We start from the raw sequence: 14,966 nt of genomic DNA on the forward strand, positions 1-14,966 counted from the left end.
GGAAAGCAGGGAACTTCAAGTTGCTCTGGATGCCTGAAGAGCAACCCCCATTGCAGCCCGTTACCTCACTGACCCTTCACGACCACATCAGATACAGAAAGGGCCCTGGGTCTCCCAGGGCACAGTGGTGCATGTGTGTAATTCCAGTGCTTGGGAGGCTGAGACAGGTGGATCACAGGTTTGAGGCCAGACTTAGCACTGTAGCGAGACCTTGTTTCAAAACAAAAAAGAAAATAGGGCTGGGAATGTAGTCAGAAGTAAAATGCCCCTGAGTTCAATTCCTAGTACAAAAAATTCCATTAATAATGTTTTAACATTAAGCAACATCAAACAATTAATTAAAACATTAAGCAAAAAATAAGAAAAGGAACAGAGAAAAACCTATGTTGTAACATTATCCAAAAAAAAGAATTTAAATGCTTTTTAAAAAATTATATATCCAATATGAATAAATCAAAATTTAAAAGCATGGGGGGACGGGGAGAAACAGTGGTACATGTCTGTAATCTCAGTACGGGAGAGGCTGAGACAGGAGGATTGCAGTTTCCAGGCTATCCTCAGCTATTTAACAAGAATTTCAGCTACTTAATGAGAACCTGTTTCAATTTTTAAAAAAGGGGAGGGTGTAAAAGTATAGCTCAGAAGTAGAAAGTCCCCGAATTCAATCCCCAGTACCAAGGTGGGGTCTCCCCAAAACTCGCCCAGCTCTGCAGCTCCTGGGCTATGCCACATACCCCATCCCAAGACTCCAAGAGACGGGGACTGGGGAAGCCTGGGATGTCTCCGGCTGTGGCCATAGAGAGAAAGCCTTTATTACGCTTCCTGTTCCCAACAGCCGCATCCAAGTGAGACTGGGTGAGCATGACATCGAAGTCCTTGAGGGCAATGAGCAGTTTATCAACTCTGCCAAGGTCATCCGCCACCCCAAATACAGCAGCTGGACCCTGGACAATGACATCATGCTGATCAAGCTTGCCACTCCTGCCACCACCAACGCCCGGGTAGCCTCTGTTTCTCTGCCCACCTCCTGCGCGGCGGCTGGCACCCAGTGCCTCATCTCTGGCTGGGGCAACACCCTGAGTTCTGGTTGTAAGTAGAAACCTTCATCATCCATTCCCCTTGGTCCCCATACTTCCCAGAACTAAGCAGTCCGCAGAGCTTGAACCCCCTTTGCATCCAGCCTGCAAATACATGTCAAGTGCCTGCTATACACGTGGTACGATAGTGGACACCAGAGAGATACACGGTCCTAAAGAGTTGATTTGTAGAATCAGTAGAGGACAGATACAGAATGTGCCCTTTGGCTTCCAAGAAGGGGGTCAGTAGTGACCCTCCAAAAGCGCTTGTTCCTTGCTTGGGAAGTTCACATTCTCAGAGTCCTTCCCAGCGGCTGCCCGTGGTGTTCAGTACAGGATTGTTCTTCTCTGGCCCGGTTTGACTCACACATCTCTTTTCTTTGATCATTTTCTTCCCCTCAAAGCCAACTACCCAGACCAGCTGCAGTGTCTTGATGCCCCTCTGCTAAGTGCGAGTCAGTGTGAATCTGCCTACCCTGGAGAGATCACCGAGAACATGGTCTGCGCTGGCTTCCTGGAGGGAGGCAAGGATTCCTGCCAGGTGATTGAACAGAGACCCCCACCACCCACTCTTAGACCCCACCTGAGAGGAGAATTTGAATGCCAAGGCAGAGAGGCGGGGAGGCGGGAGCTTCATGCAGCAGGCCCATGGGAAAGTGAACGAGGACCATTGGGACTGCATGTCGTCTCCTTAGAAGGAACAGAGAATGAGTCACCATGGAAAATCCATGGAGCCACACTGCTGACTAGAATGGGCTCTTTTAAGGTTCAGGGTAAGTGTAACTACCTCCCCTCTCATTCCTTCTTTATACAACTTGTCCCTCCTCTCCAGGGTGACTCTGGTGGCCCCGTGGTTTGCAATGGACAACTCCAGGGCATCGTCTCCTGGGGCTATGGCTGTGCCCAGAAGGGTCTTCCTGGAGTCTACACCAAGGTCTGCAACTACGTGGACTGGATCAAGAGCACCATCGCCGCCAACTGAAGGCCCCCAGTCCCCCTACAACCACCATGCCAATAAAGCAGTGCTGGTCTCACTGCCTGTGTCTCAGACTGCTCCTTTCCACCCCTTCGCTCTGGGAAACATACTCCAGGCTGAGGTCAGATAGTCCTCCTCCCCCACTGCCAGAGATGAGCAGGGCACCCTGTTTCACAAAATATGCTCCAAGGAATACTAGATTAGCATCATACAAATGCGTAAAACCCAAAAATTAACGAGCAGAGAGTGAGAACGGCTCTTTACTTGAGAAAATACATTTTAAAGAGCCTTCTTCAGTTGCTACTTCAGTGGGTCTTGAATGTGCCAAGGTGGGCAGAGTTGGTCTGGTTGACAAGACCGTGGCCTTCTTTGACTATGGTGAGAACCTCTTTGAGTCCAAAGCCAACATGTCTTGCGAAAGCTCAGCGCTAATGGCCTGGGCTTCTGCGTCCCCTACCTCGCACTCGTGTTCTTGCTAACCCAGGTGTCCTCCTCCTTAACAGCAGGTGTCCTACTTAGGGAAGGTCCCACTGACCCCTTCCCCACCACCTGCACATGTGCCGGGAGGGAGACAAGAGCGCCCTGGGTCTCCATCTGTCACACTTCTGAGAAGTCTGCCTTGAGTTCATCCCAAGATACACCATCCTGAGCACTTCCTACACATTTTCACATTTAGAGAGCTCCCCCTTCTGGAGCAGTTATTATTGCAGCAGTGCAAACAGAAAGCAGAGGCTCAAAGGTTGCTAGCTGGTCCTTGTCCTACCCTCTGCAGATGGTAGATCAGAGATTACCTCCTGGGCCTGTATGCATGCTCTGCCTGGCCCACTGATAAGGAGTCCATCAACCCTGGTTCCTCTGGTCTCTGTCACCATCCCCATGCACTGCCCCTGATTCCCTAAGAGGGCTCTCCCAGTTGCCTCCTCCCATGCACTGTGGCTGCTCCCACGCCCTGCCCATTGCACTGCTTCCTGGTCTGTACTTTTCTGGCTTGCCACAGCATTCCCATACAATCTAAGCTGCAGATCTAGGAAGAATAAGGGTGGCTAAAAGACTCACTATTCCAATACAAGGATTGATTAATTTTTTATTTTATTTATTTTACTTTTATTTTTTATTTGGGGGACTGCTAGGGATTGAACCCAAGAGCATTCTCTCTCTAAGCTAAACCTACATCCCTATTTACTTTTTTTTTTTTTTTTTTTTTTTTTTGCGGGTCTGGGGATAGAACCAAGGGGCATTCGACCTCCGAGCTACACCCCCTGCCCCATTACTTATTCTTCATTTTGAAACCGGGTCTCACTGAGTTGCAGAGGGCCTCACTAAGTAGCTGAGGCTATCCACGAAACACAATCCTCCGGTCTTAGCCTCTCGAATGTTGGGGTTACAAGCGTGCACCACCACTCCCAGCTCCTATTTCCTATTTTTTATTTTGAAACACTAAGTTGCTGAAGGTCTTGTTAAGTCTCTAGGCTGGCCTCAAACTTGCAATCCTCCTATCTAAGCCTTCTAAGTACTGGCATTACAGAAATGTGCCACTAGGCATGGCTTCAATTTTTTTTTATTTTTAACTTTTTTTTAAATTGGTGCATTAAAATTATACAAAATAGAGAGATTCATTGTGACATATTTGTACACACATAACAATTCATTCCCCAGTAATAGCCCCTTTTGCTTCCTGATTAACCTTGACATAACCTTAAAGGTTTGATTGCTAACCTTCCCATTTACCCATTCACCTCTAACAAGAATAAAGCTTGAAAAATAAATCAAGTATAAAGATCCATTATGACAGTCTTGTCAGCCAGGGCTTCAGACTTGACTTACAGATTGCCAATCAGGTTGTTTGTTTGTTTGTTTGTTTGTTTGTTTGTTTTGGTGGTACTGGGTATGGAACCCTTATACTTCTGGCTACACTCCCAGACCTATTTTATATTTTATTTGGAAATAGGGTCTCTTAAGCCAGCAAGGCTGGCTTTGAACCTGCACAATCCTCCTATCTCTGCCTCCCAAACGCAGGGATTACAACTGTGCACCACCACACGCCTGGCAGGTATGTTGTTTCTTATGTTAGTGGAAGTCTACAAACTGAAGAAAAGAGTTTGTGTTCTAGTTCTTCAGTGTTGAATTATTGTGTGTGTACTTGGGCCAGCCAGTTGTTGAATTCTTGCTTACAAAGGGCTTAAGCTGCCCTTCCAATCGTGAGGACCAACAAACAGTTTCTGAATTTTGTAATGATTTCAAAAACATATCTGGCAGTATCAATTTAAATAGTACAACTAAGAATATTCTGAAATAAGCCAGGCATGGTGGCGCACACTTGTAATCCCAGCGCTTGGAAGACTGACACAGCAGGATCACACAGCCTCAGCTACTGAGTGGGCTCTCAGCAACTTAGTGAGACCCTGTTTCCAAATAAAATATAAAATAGGTCTGGAAGAATAGCCCAGAGGTAGAAAAGCCCCTGTGTTCCACACCCAGTACCACACAAGAAAAGAAGATTCTGAAAAGGAAGCCACACAAAATTGAAAAGTTCCAGTATGTCAGCTTTCCATCTGGAAGATACTGTGTATTTAAAAACCTTATGCTTCTCTAAATAAATAAATATGATTAAATAAGCCACATAACAGTTTTAAAAATTGTGTACACTTTTCCATGTTCCACTTCAGAAACCAAGTATTTTGTGTAAGATTGATATTTAGAAAGATTTTGAAGCTGGGGTTTATCTGTGTAGTTAAGATCAAAGTATGTGTATATGTACTGTATTTTCAAACTTTAAATTGTAATTTCCTACACACTTATTAAATAAAGTGTTGTTTGGCCATGTGACAAATAAATAAGTAAATAAATAAATATTCAAATGGAATTTCTTGGGGCATGAAGCATGCATATTTTTCATCTTTTTTGAATTCAGGGTGAGGAGCAGGAAGCCGGGTGGAAGAAGCAAGGGATACTCCAATTAGCTGATTTGCCGAGATTAGTTTAAGGCTCTATGCCTCTGTCTTACTTACTCTTTGGGTTTTTCTGAACCACACAAAGTACCCCCTTCACTATCTAGATTCAGTAATTTCTAAGGTGAGATATTTCAATGTTTTTCTTTCTTTATTTTTCAGTGCTAGGTATGGAACCCAGGAGCATTTTACCTCCGAGCTGCACTCCCAGTCCTATATTTTATTCTTTATTTTGAAACAGGGCGTCACTGGGTTGCAAATGGCCTCACTAAGTAACTGAGGCTGTCCGTGAACCCTGATCCTTCTGTCTCAGCCTCCCCAATGCTGGGATTACAAGCGTCCACCATGCCCGGCTTGAGACATTTCAGAAGAAAATGTCTTATTGGATAAAGATAAATTGTACTGCAGGAGAAATGGGTAGCTTATGGGAAAATAATGTAGGAGAGGGAAAGAGGTAGTGGTCTGAAATTTAACAATCTTGTTAGAGAGGGATGAAGGATACTGGGATCCAAAGAGCAGGTCTCTAAGAGCTGAGAAGATAGTCCTAATCTAGGAGGATTTATGTAAGAAAGTATGATGAAATGAAAAGGTAACATCAGTGTGGAATCTGACAAAAGTCTTCATTTTGTCCTATACAGAGAAGTTGGAAACATCCTACTATGTAGCTACCTGATTGAAGATAAACATAGTTGGACGAGAGGGAGGTTTGGTTATCATTTCTGGATTCTTTGCACAAGTGACCCGGGAGAAGTTGCTTAATTCCCGAGCTTTAGATTACTTCTCTATTAAAAAGAAGCAAATAGGGGCTGGGATGTAGCTCAGGACAAAGCACTTTTACTGCCCTGGGTTCAATTCCAAAGAGACAAAAAATTAAGAGTAAAATAAGTGAAAAACAAGAGCAAAAAGAAGCAAACAGCCTTGAAGCTGCGCTGATGGTTTGATTCAAGAGAAGAGAACAGAGTATTCTATGGTAGAGAATGCAGGTCTGGGGTGGAATGACTCATACCCTCATACTGAAATCTCAGAGTTCCAACACACTGGCTGTGAGAACTTGAGCAAATGACTTGACCTCCACCAAAACCATCTGATTATCTGTTAAATTGGTAGCCCCAGAGGTAGTTGTGAGAATGAAATGAAACGGATCCAAGTAAACAAAAGACGTATGCAATGTTTGGTGTAGAACAAACACACAGAAGCTGTTTGCTCTTGTCGCAATTGAAGGACGGTAGCTTAATAGGCTAAGCAGCAAATCAGAGCCAGGAGAGTTTCTTGGTGGAGTAAGCAAAGGAATCCGTAGTTACAATGAACAACACCAAGAGTTGCACAGAGACACAAATTGAGTTTTAGCAGCTGGGTCTGAACTACCCTACTCATCTGAAGTCAGAGTATAACGCAGTCAATATTCTCTACCGATAACTGCCTCTTCTGCCTGTAAGGTGATTTCTGCCCACTTTGAAGGAAGCTGTTCTCAGTGTATAAGCAGGAACATGAAATATCAGAAGGCTATTCTTCATACTTTAGATGCAGAAACCCCTCATGCCCTTGGATATTCCCTTTTAGCAGAGTCGAAGCCACAAGAACCACTCCAAAAATCCCCTTTCCCCAAATTACTTCCTAGATCACCTCCCTCTAGCCAGGCTAATGATTTGACTCAAGAGAATAGAAGCAGAGTGTCTATGGTAGAGAATGCAGGTCTGCAGTAGAATGACTTATATCCTCATACTGAAATCTCAGATTTCCAACACACTGGCTGTAAGAACTTGAGAAAATGACTTTACGTCTTTATGTTCAGGGCACTGGTGTCTACATCAGATGCGAGAGCAAAAGTCTGTCCTTATCCTTTGGAGCTTCAGTCTATGAGCACTGCACGGCAAAGAGGAAAAACTGAATAGTATATTAAGTGACATGAAAGGAAAGCCCCCCCACCCCCGTCCAGGCTGGACCCCCTGGCCTCCTCAGACACTTCTGGCCATGGGTGCACACAGAGAAGTGTGTCCCCGGGTTAGGCACAGGCCAGATGGACTAGAGGCCATGGAAAGTTAAGCCTGGCCAGTCACAAGGTGACTGGCAAAATATTAATTCAATGTTTTCTTTGGGCCCGGAAGGCAAGCTCCAGGATAAAAACAGATGTAAAATATGTTCTCTGGGGACTTCCGGCTTGATCCCCAGTACACCTTTTGGATGCCACCTGCAGCAAATCTCACACTCTCCTCCCCTTCCCATGTCTTCCTGTAGCCTTGAGGCAGCTCTGCCATTTTTAGATGTCTTCTTGGGCAAGACAGAATCCTTCTGAGTCTCAGTCTCCTCCTCTGTAAGTGGAGACCATTTCATTCTGTACACTTCATAATTTAAAATATTAGCAAAAAGTGAATCTATGAAGCTCAAATTAAAGAGAAAGTAGTGTATTACTGTTGTTCATGAGAAAGCTCTCAAACGGCTGACAGTCCCTGTACAAATACTCAGGCATGAAGCAGTCGAGCACCACAGTGGGTACAGCTTGGAGACGAGAGAGCTCTGAGCAGCAGGTCTCCTGGTGTGGAGAGGCTGGTCCAGTTATGTCAGAGATGGAATCAGAAAGAACTCTGTGGGCCCTACACCTACAGTTACCCCCAACTCTTTCATTATTTTTTAAAAAATAACTACTAAGGATTGAATTCAGAGGCATATCTACAAGCAACACTCCCAATCCCTTTTTGTAAATTTTGAAACAGAGTCTCACAAAGCTCTCCAGGGTCTTGCTAAGTTGCTGAAACTCACTGGCCTCGAACCTGTGATCTTCCTGTCTCAGCCTCCCAATTACTGGGATTACAGGCCTGAGCCACCATGTCTGGCTGCAAAATGCAGTATGTCATTGTGGAATCATCTACAAAATGAACAATTTTCAGCAGTAGAGACAGAACCCCAGGGTCTGGGTGTGTGGTGCATGCCCGGCTCTTCAATTCCTTCTAATTTCCATCTACTCCATGCTCCAGCCTGTGCCTCAACTCCTACTCAGTCACCATTTGGAGCTGCGCTTTCCGCGCCTTGTTCAGCATCTCCATCTTCGAACCTTTTCTACTTTTAGAGCATTCAGGCATGAACTCCGCTGACTCTGGCCCCTCCCTCACCCTGAGCTCAGAGGAGCTCAGAGGAGCTGAGGGAGAGGCTTTCCATGGAGAGGCCCCTCCACATGGCTCAAATTATTTGGCACAGGCACATGCTCAGCATCTATCTCTAACTCCCCTGGCCAGGTTGTGCCACAGCAAACTTCAGGGCTGAGTCCTGGTGGCCATAGGAGGTCCCAAATTTGGGTCCATTCTAGAAAGATGCACCGTACTGAGCCCAGCATAGTAGTCGCATTGTATACACAACAGATTCCAGAACCCTACCCCATGTTTTGGTTACTGAACCCAGAATTCAGCCTCTTTACTGTGTTCTAATCTTTCTAGCCTACTACTGATGATTTGATCAGAAACCAGATCTACCACTCTCCAAAACCCTTTCTAATATCTTTTTGTTGTTGAGATACTGGGAAATGAGCCCAGGGGCATTCTACCTCTGAGCTACATCCCCAGCCCCATTTTATTTTTATTTCAAGACAAGGTCTTGCTAGATTGATGAGGATCTCACTACTTGCTAAGGTTGTCCTCAAACCTCGAACCTGTGATCCTTGGATCTCAACCACCCAAGTACTGAAATTACAGGCATGTGCCACCACCCTTTCTTTCTTTTTCTCTTTCTTTCTTTCTCCCTTTCTTCCTTCCTCTATCCCCCTCTCCCTTCATACCTTCCTTGCTCTCTCCCTGCCTCTTTCTCTTTCTTTCTTCCTTCCTTTCTTTCCTTTTTTTTTTTTTTTTTTGTGTGTGTGTGGTACTGGGGTGGAACCCAGGGGCTTTCTACCTCCGGGCTATACTCACAAACCTATTTTTAAACTTTACTTGGAAACAGAGTCTCACTAAGTTGCTGAGAGCCTCACTAAGTAGCTCAGAAAAGGCTTTGAACCTGTGAGATCCTCCTGTCTCAGCCTACCAAGTGCTGGGATTACAAGCATGCACCACCATGCCTGGCTTTCTTCTCTTCTTCTTCTTCTTCTTCTTCTTCTTCTTCTTCTTCTTCTTCTTCTTCTTCTCCTTCTCCTTCTCCTTCTTCTCTCTCTCTCTCTCTCTCTCTCTCTCTCTCTCTCTCTCTCTCTCTCCTTTTCTTTTTTTCTTTTTCTTGTGGTATTGATGGGGGTTGAATCCAAGGGTATTCTGTCTCTGATCTACAACCCCAGTCCTATTTTAGTTTGAAACAAGGTCTTGCTAGGTGGATGAAAATCTTATTACATGCTGAAGCTATCCTCCAACCTACGAATCTTCTGTCTCAGCCTCCCAAGTACTGGGATTACGGACATGTGCCACCACACCCAGCTCCCTTTCTAATATCCAGCCTGAGGCATATAACTCAAGCTCCAGCTCCCCTCCTAGAAGATGAGCAGTTCTCATCTCCCTTATTGCACATTGCCAGGATAACCACCAGGTTGCTTGAAGAGAACCCATGACAGTGTGAGCAATGAGAGAGACTAAGTTCCTGACTCTGAGGGAGAGGAAGGAGGTGGTATTGGTCTCCCATCCCTCTCATGTATTGAGAAGTTTCTACTTACCCTTTGCCCCTCCTCATAACATCCCCACCCATAAGGAGAGCCGCTGAGAGCTGAGAGCCTGGGCTTCTACCAGGCTCTGTCTCCCTTCTCATTAACTCCTGATATAACTCTGGTTTCCAAAGGTCTTGGTTTTGGCTTTCCCACTCAGGAGATTTCTGGAGAGAAGGATCTTTATGCTCAAAGGTATAAGCCCTAGACAAGACTTCTTTTTCATGTGGCATCCAGGACCCTAAACAGTCAAGCTTGCTACTAAAACCAACCCTTTCGCAAAGTAAGATAAATAACCCCCAGAGGATTTCCTGGGGGTTAAGCCATTCTTCCTCCTAACCCTCAATTCCTCAGCCTAAGAGAGGCCAGCTGTGTGAGGAGGAGAGGATTGACTTCTCCAAAATTCTCCATCCATCCCAGCCTCCTTCCAAGAATCAGCTGTTCCAGGTCTCTGCTCACAGAAAGGAAGCTTCTTATCACCTGCAGGGCACTGATCCACAGAGAAGCCAAACATAGCGAAGATGATGTAAGACTCCAGGCAAGGGAAACACTGCAGGTGTGTTTGTGCAGGGACCAGCCATGACCTCCCACCTCACCTGTGGTCCTTTCCTTCCCAGGGAGCTATAAAAGCAGGCTCTTCACCACCAGCTCTCACACACTTCTGCCACCATGAACGCATTCCTGATCCTAGCCTTTGTGGGAGCTGCCGGTGAGTTCCATGCCTTACCTGGGTCCCAGCCACCACTCCTGGAAGATCCACACTCCTTCCTATTCTTCTACACTAATATTCTCTCTCCCTTGTCTGGTATCCCTTCTTACCTCCTTTGCAGGCTTCTGTAAGCCTCACTTCTCTTGCCTGCTCCCTGATTTCACTTTATCCATATGGTCAGGGCTATGGTCAGGGAGGCTAGAAAGGAAAAGAGGTGAAGATGGTCCAAGAAATTAATCAGCAGCCTGTGGTTTGGCTCCACTGGCTGTGGGGAAGCTTCAGGGTGGCTGTCCTTAACACCAAATGCAGCTAGGAAGAGACTACCCATGCCAGACTCACTCCTGGAAATTCTGCCTTCATGAATCTAGGGTATGGCCTGTGCATAAAGTCCTCAAACTTCCCAGGTGGCTTTAAGATTCTTAGGCTGGTTAAGAACTGCCACTCCACTGGCCAGTGCCAGAGCATCCCTTTGTCCTGTGTGAGTGAGACTGGGGTCGGCCTCACTCTACACATTGGAGCAGTGGAGAAGCTAGGTCTTCTCAGGTCTATTCAGCCAGGTGATCTTCCTAGCTAGGCCAAACCATTATGAAAACGTGGGTTCCGATAGACATGGGGAGTTGAGTGGTGACTAAGAAGGAGAGGTGCTCAGCAGATGAGACCCCACTCCAAATCCCACTGGGTACCTTTCTTATATCCTCACACTGGCACCCCTGAAGAGAGCTGAGCCCCTACAGGGCTGGATTCCATGCAGTCACATGGAATAACTACAACCCAGGATGCCTATTGGGAGTGGCAGCTTCCTGCCTGGCTCTGGTCACTAAAGAATCCCAATTGAGCTAGGTGTGGTGCCCCACACCTGTGATCCCAGTAGCAGGGAGGCTGAGATAGGAGGATCACAGGTCTGAGGTTGGTCTCAGCAACTTAACAAGACCCTGTTTCAAAATAAAATAGGACTGGAGATCTACAGTGTACTTTGGAGGGAGAATATCCCTGGGTTCAATCTCTACTACCAAAAGAAAAAAATAATAATCCTAATTGACACTAAGCAGTTATAAGGCTGAGGGCTCCACCCTCCAACATCCTGCTAAAATGGACTCTCCCTTCCTGTCTCCACACCAGTCGCTGTCCCCTTGGACGACGATGACAAGATCGTCGGGGGCTACACCTGTGAGCCGAATTCCGTCCCCTACCAGGTGTCCCTGAACTCCGGCTACCACTTCTGCGGGGGTTCCCTCATCAATGAGCAGTGGGTGGTGTCTGCGGCTCACTGCTACAAGTCGTAAGTGCTGGGCCCGTGGGTAGAGTCCCTGGTAGAGCCATGTGCTGGGCGCCTTTGGATGGCTGGTGATCAGAGGACCACTCAGGTCCCAAGGTGGGTAGGGAAGGTGATGGAGAAGAGAAGTTGCTGGCAACGGTCAACTTGCAGGAGCTAAGGGCAAAGACAAGCAGACAATAGGAAGCTTCTCATCCCAAACAAATCCACAATATAGCGAGGGCTATGGATCCTAAAGAAAGCAAAGGATTATTTTGTCATGGTAAAGGCCAATGAGAATGTCAGGTAAGAAGAACCATGCACATGTACATTTTGCTGGTTGGCTATACATCAAACCACCTTGGAAACAGAAAGATTATTAACAATAATACTAATAGTAATAATGAAATAATATCTGAGTCCTATAGCAGGGCATTTAACTCAAGAGTTTTCAGGAAGAGGGTTATGAATATTGATGATTTTTAACACACTCTACTTCCATGATTCTGCTGTGTAGACAGAGCTGAGAGTTGATGCCTCCAAAGAGAATTCTTTCAGAAGTCTCGCTAAGCCACAGACCACTAGGTCCCGTCCCCAAGTTTCTGATCGGTGGTTATGTACTTCAGGCAAGTTTCCAGGGGATTGTTCCTGCTGCAGGTCCCAGGGTCATGCTTTGAGACCTACTGGGTTATTTCTATGGAATGATAGTTTTTATCAGGCTGAGAAGAAAAGAGAAATAATCCCTGCATGTAATTAGCAAAGGCACAGGGGAAAGCAGGGAACTTCAAGTTGCTCTGGATGCCTGAAGAGCAACCCCCATTGCAGCCCGTTACCTCACTGACCCTCACACGACCCACATCTGATGCAGAAAGGGCCCTGGGTCTCCCAGGGCACAGTGGTGCATGTGTGTGATCCCAGTGCTTGGAAGGCTGAGACAGGTGGATCACAGGTTTGAGGCCAGACTTAGCACTGTAGCGAGACCTTGTTTCAAAACAAAAAAGAAAATAGGGCTGGGAATGTAGTCAGAAGTAAAATGCCCCTGAGTTCAATTCCTAGTATAAAAAATTCCATTAATAATGTTTTAACATTAAGCAACATCAAACAATTAATTAAAACATTAAGCAAAAAATAAGAAAAGGAACAGAGAAAAACCTATGTTGTAACATTATCCAAAAAAAAGAATTTAAATGCTTTTTTAAAAATATATATCCAATATGAATAAATCAAAATTTAAAAGCATGGGGGGACGGGGAGAAACAGTGGTACATGTCTGTAATCTCAGTACGGGAGAGGCTGAGACAGGAGGATTGCAGTTTCCAGGCTATCCTCAGCTATTTAACAAGAATTTCAGCTACTTAATGAGAACCTGTTTCAATTTTTAAAAAAGGGGAGGGTGTAAAAGTATAGCTCAGAAGTAGAAAGTCCCCGAATTCAATCCCCAGTACCAAGGTGGGGTCTCCCCAAAACTCGCCCAGCTCTGCAGCTCCTGGGCTATGCCACATACCCCATCCCAAGACTCCAAGAGACGGGGGCTGGAGAAGCCTGGGATGTCTCCGGCTGTGGCCATAGAGAGAAAGTCTTTATCACGCTTCCTGTTCCCAACAGCCGCATCCAAGTGAGACTGGGTGAGCATGACATCGAAGTCCTTGAGGGCAATGAGCAGTTTATCAACTCTGCCAAGGTCATCCGCCACCCCAAATACAGCAGCTGGACCCTGGACAATGACATCATGCTGATCAAGCTTGCCACTCCTGCCACCATCAACGCCCGGGTAGCCTCTGTTTCTCTGCCCACCTCCTGCGCGGCGGCTGGCACCCAGTGCCTCATCTCTGGCTGGGGAAACACCCTGAGTTCTGGTTGTAAGTAGAAACCTTCATCATCCATTCCCCTTGGTCCCCATACTTCCCAGAACTAAGCAGTCCGCAGAGCTTGAACCCCCTTTGCATCCAGCCTGCAAATACATGTCAAGTGCCTGCTATACACGTGGTACGATAGTGGACACCAGAGAGATACACGGTCCTAAAGAGTTGATTTGTAGAATCAGTAGAGGACAGATACAGAATGTGCCCTTTGGCTTCCAAGAAGGGGGTCAGTAGTGACCCTCCAAAAGCGCTTGTTCCTTGCTTGGGAAGTTCACATTCTCAGAGTCCTTCCCAGCAGCTGCCCGTGGTGTTCAGTACAGGATTGTTCTTCTCTGGCCCGGTTTGACTCACACATCTCTTTTCTTTGATCATTTTCTTCCCCTCAAAGCCAACTACCCAGACCAGCTGCAGTGTCTTGATGCCCCTCTGCTAAGTGCGAGTCAGTGTGAATCTGCCTACCCTGGAGAGATCACCGAGAACATGGTCTGCGCTGGCTTCCTGGAGGGAGGCAAGGATTCCTGCCAGGTGATTGAACAGAGACCCCCACCACCCACTCTTAGACCCCACCTGAGAGGAGAATTTGAATGCCAAGGCAGAGAGGCGGGGAGGCGGGAGCTTCATGCAGCAGGCCCATGGGAAAGTGAACGAGGACCATTGGGACTGCATGTCGTCTCCTTAGAAGGAACAGAGAATGAGTCACCATGGAAAATCCATGGAGCCACACTGCTGACTAGAATGGGCTCTTTTAAGGTTCAGGGTAAGTGTAACTACCTCCCCTCTCATTCCTTCTTTATACAACGTGTCCCTCCTCTCCAGGGTGACTCTGGTGGCCCCGTGGTTTGCAATGGACAACTCCAGGGCATCGTCTCCTGGGGCTATGGCTGTGCCCAGAAGGGTCTTCCTGGAGTCTACACCAAGGTCTGCAACTACGTGGACTGGATCAAGAGCACCATCGCCGCCAACTGAAGGCCCCCCAGTCTCCCTACAACCACCATGCCAATAAAGCAGTGCTGGTCTCACTGCCTGTGTCTCAGACTGCTCCTTTCTACCCCTTCGCTCTGGGAAACATACTCCAGGCTGAGGTCAGATAGTCCTCCTCCCCCACTGCCAGAGATGAGCAGGGCACCCTGTTTCACATGCTCCAAGGAATACTAGATTAGCATCATACAAATGCGTAAAACCCAAAAATTAACGAGCAGAGAGTTGAGAAAATACATTTTAAAGAGCCTTCTTCAGTTGCTACTTCAGTGGGTCTTGAATGTGCCAAGGTGGGCAGAGTTGGTCTGGTTGACAAGACCGTGGCCTTCTTTGACTATGGTGAGAACCTCTTTGAGTCCAAAGCCAACATGTCTTGCGAAAGCTCAGCGCTAATGGCCTGGGCTTCTGCGTCCCCTACCTCGCACTCGTGTTCTTGCTAACCCAGGTGTCCTCCTCCTTAACAGCAGGTGTCCTACTTAGGGAAGGTCCCACTGACCCCTTCCCCACCACCTGCACATGTGCCGGGAGGGAGATAAGAGCGCCCTGGGTCTCCATC

The 14,966-nt window shown here is 46.7% G+C and overlaps 2 protein-coding genes across 2 annotated transcripts in view; both read left to right on the plus strand.

Annotated features, from left to right (window-relative positions):
* The window catches only part of LOC308266689 (anionic trypsin-like), a gene marked incomplete at both ends in the record, with an annotated part of 4,120 nt that extends 2,062 nt beyond the window's left edge, over positions 1-2,058 (plus strand). The window contains 3 exons of the mRNA XM_080701073.1: positions 836-1,089; positions 1,481-1,617; positions 1,909-2,058. Of these exons, the coding sequence (XP_080557199.1) occupies positions 836-1,089; positions 1,481-1,617; positions 1,909-2,058 (541 nt within the window). The remainder of the gene's footprint in view (positions 1-835; positions 1,090-1,480; positions 1,618-1,908) is intronic.
* Positions 2,059-10,278: 8,220 nt separating this feature from the next.
* Positions 10,279-14,398, plus strand: LOC308266635 (anionic trypsin; the record flags this gene model as incomplete). The annotated part of the gene is made up of 5 exons (XM_080700995.1): positions 10,279-10,318; positions 11,438-11,597; positions 13,176-13,429; positions 13,821-13,957; positions 14,249-14,398. The coding sequence occupies 5 exons, from the start codon at positions 10,279-10,281 to the stop codon at positions 14,396-14,398; spliced, it is 741 nt and encodes a 246-aa protein (XP_080557121.1).
* Between the last annotated feature and the right edge of the window lie 568 nt (positions 14,399-14,966).

Source organism: Muscardinus avellanarius (assembly GCF_963383645.1).
Source record: "Muscardinus avellanarius genome assembly, chromosome: 9".
Classification (NCBI taxonomy): domain Eukaryota; kingdom Metazoa; phylum Chordata; class Mammalia; order Rodentia; family Gliridae; genus Muscardinus; species Muscardinus avellanarius.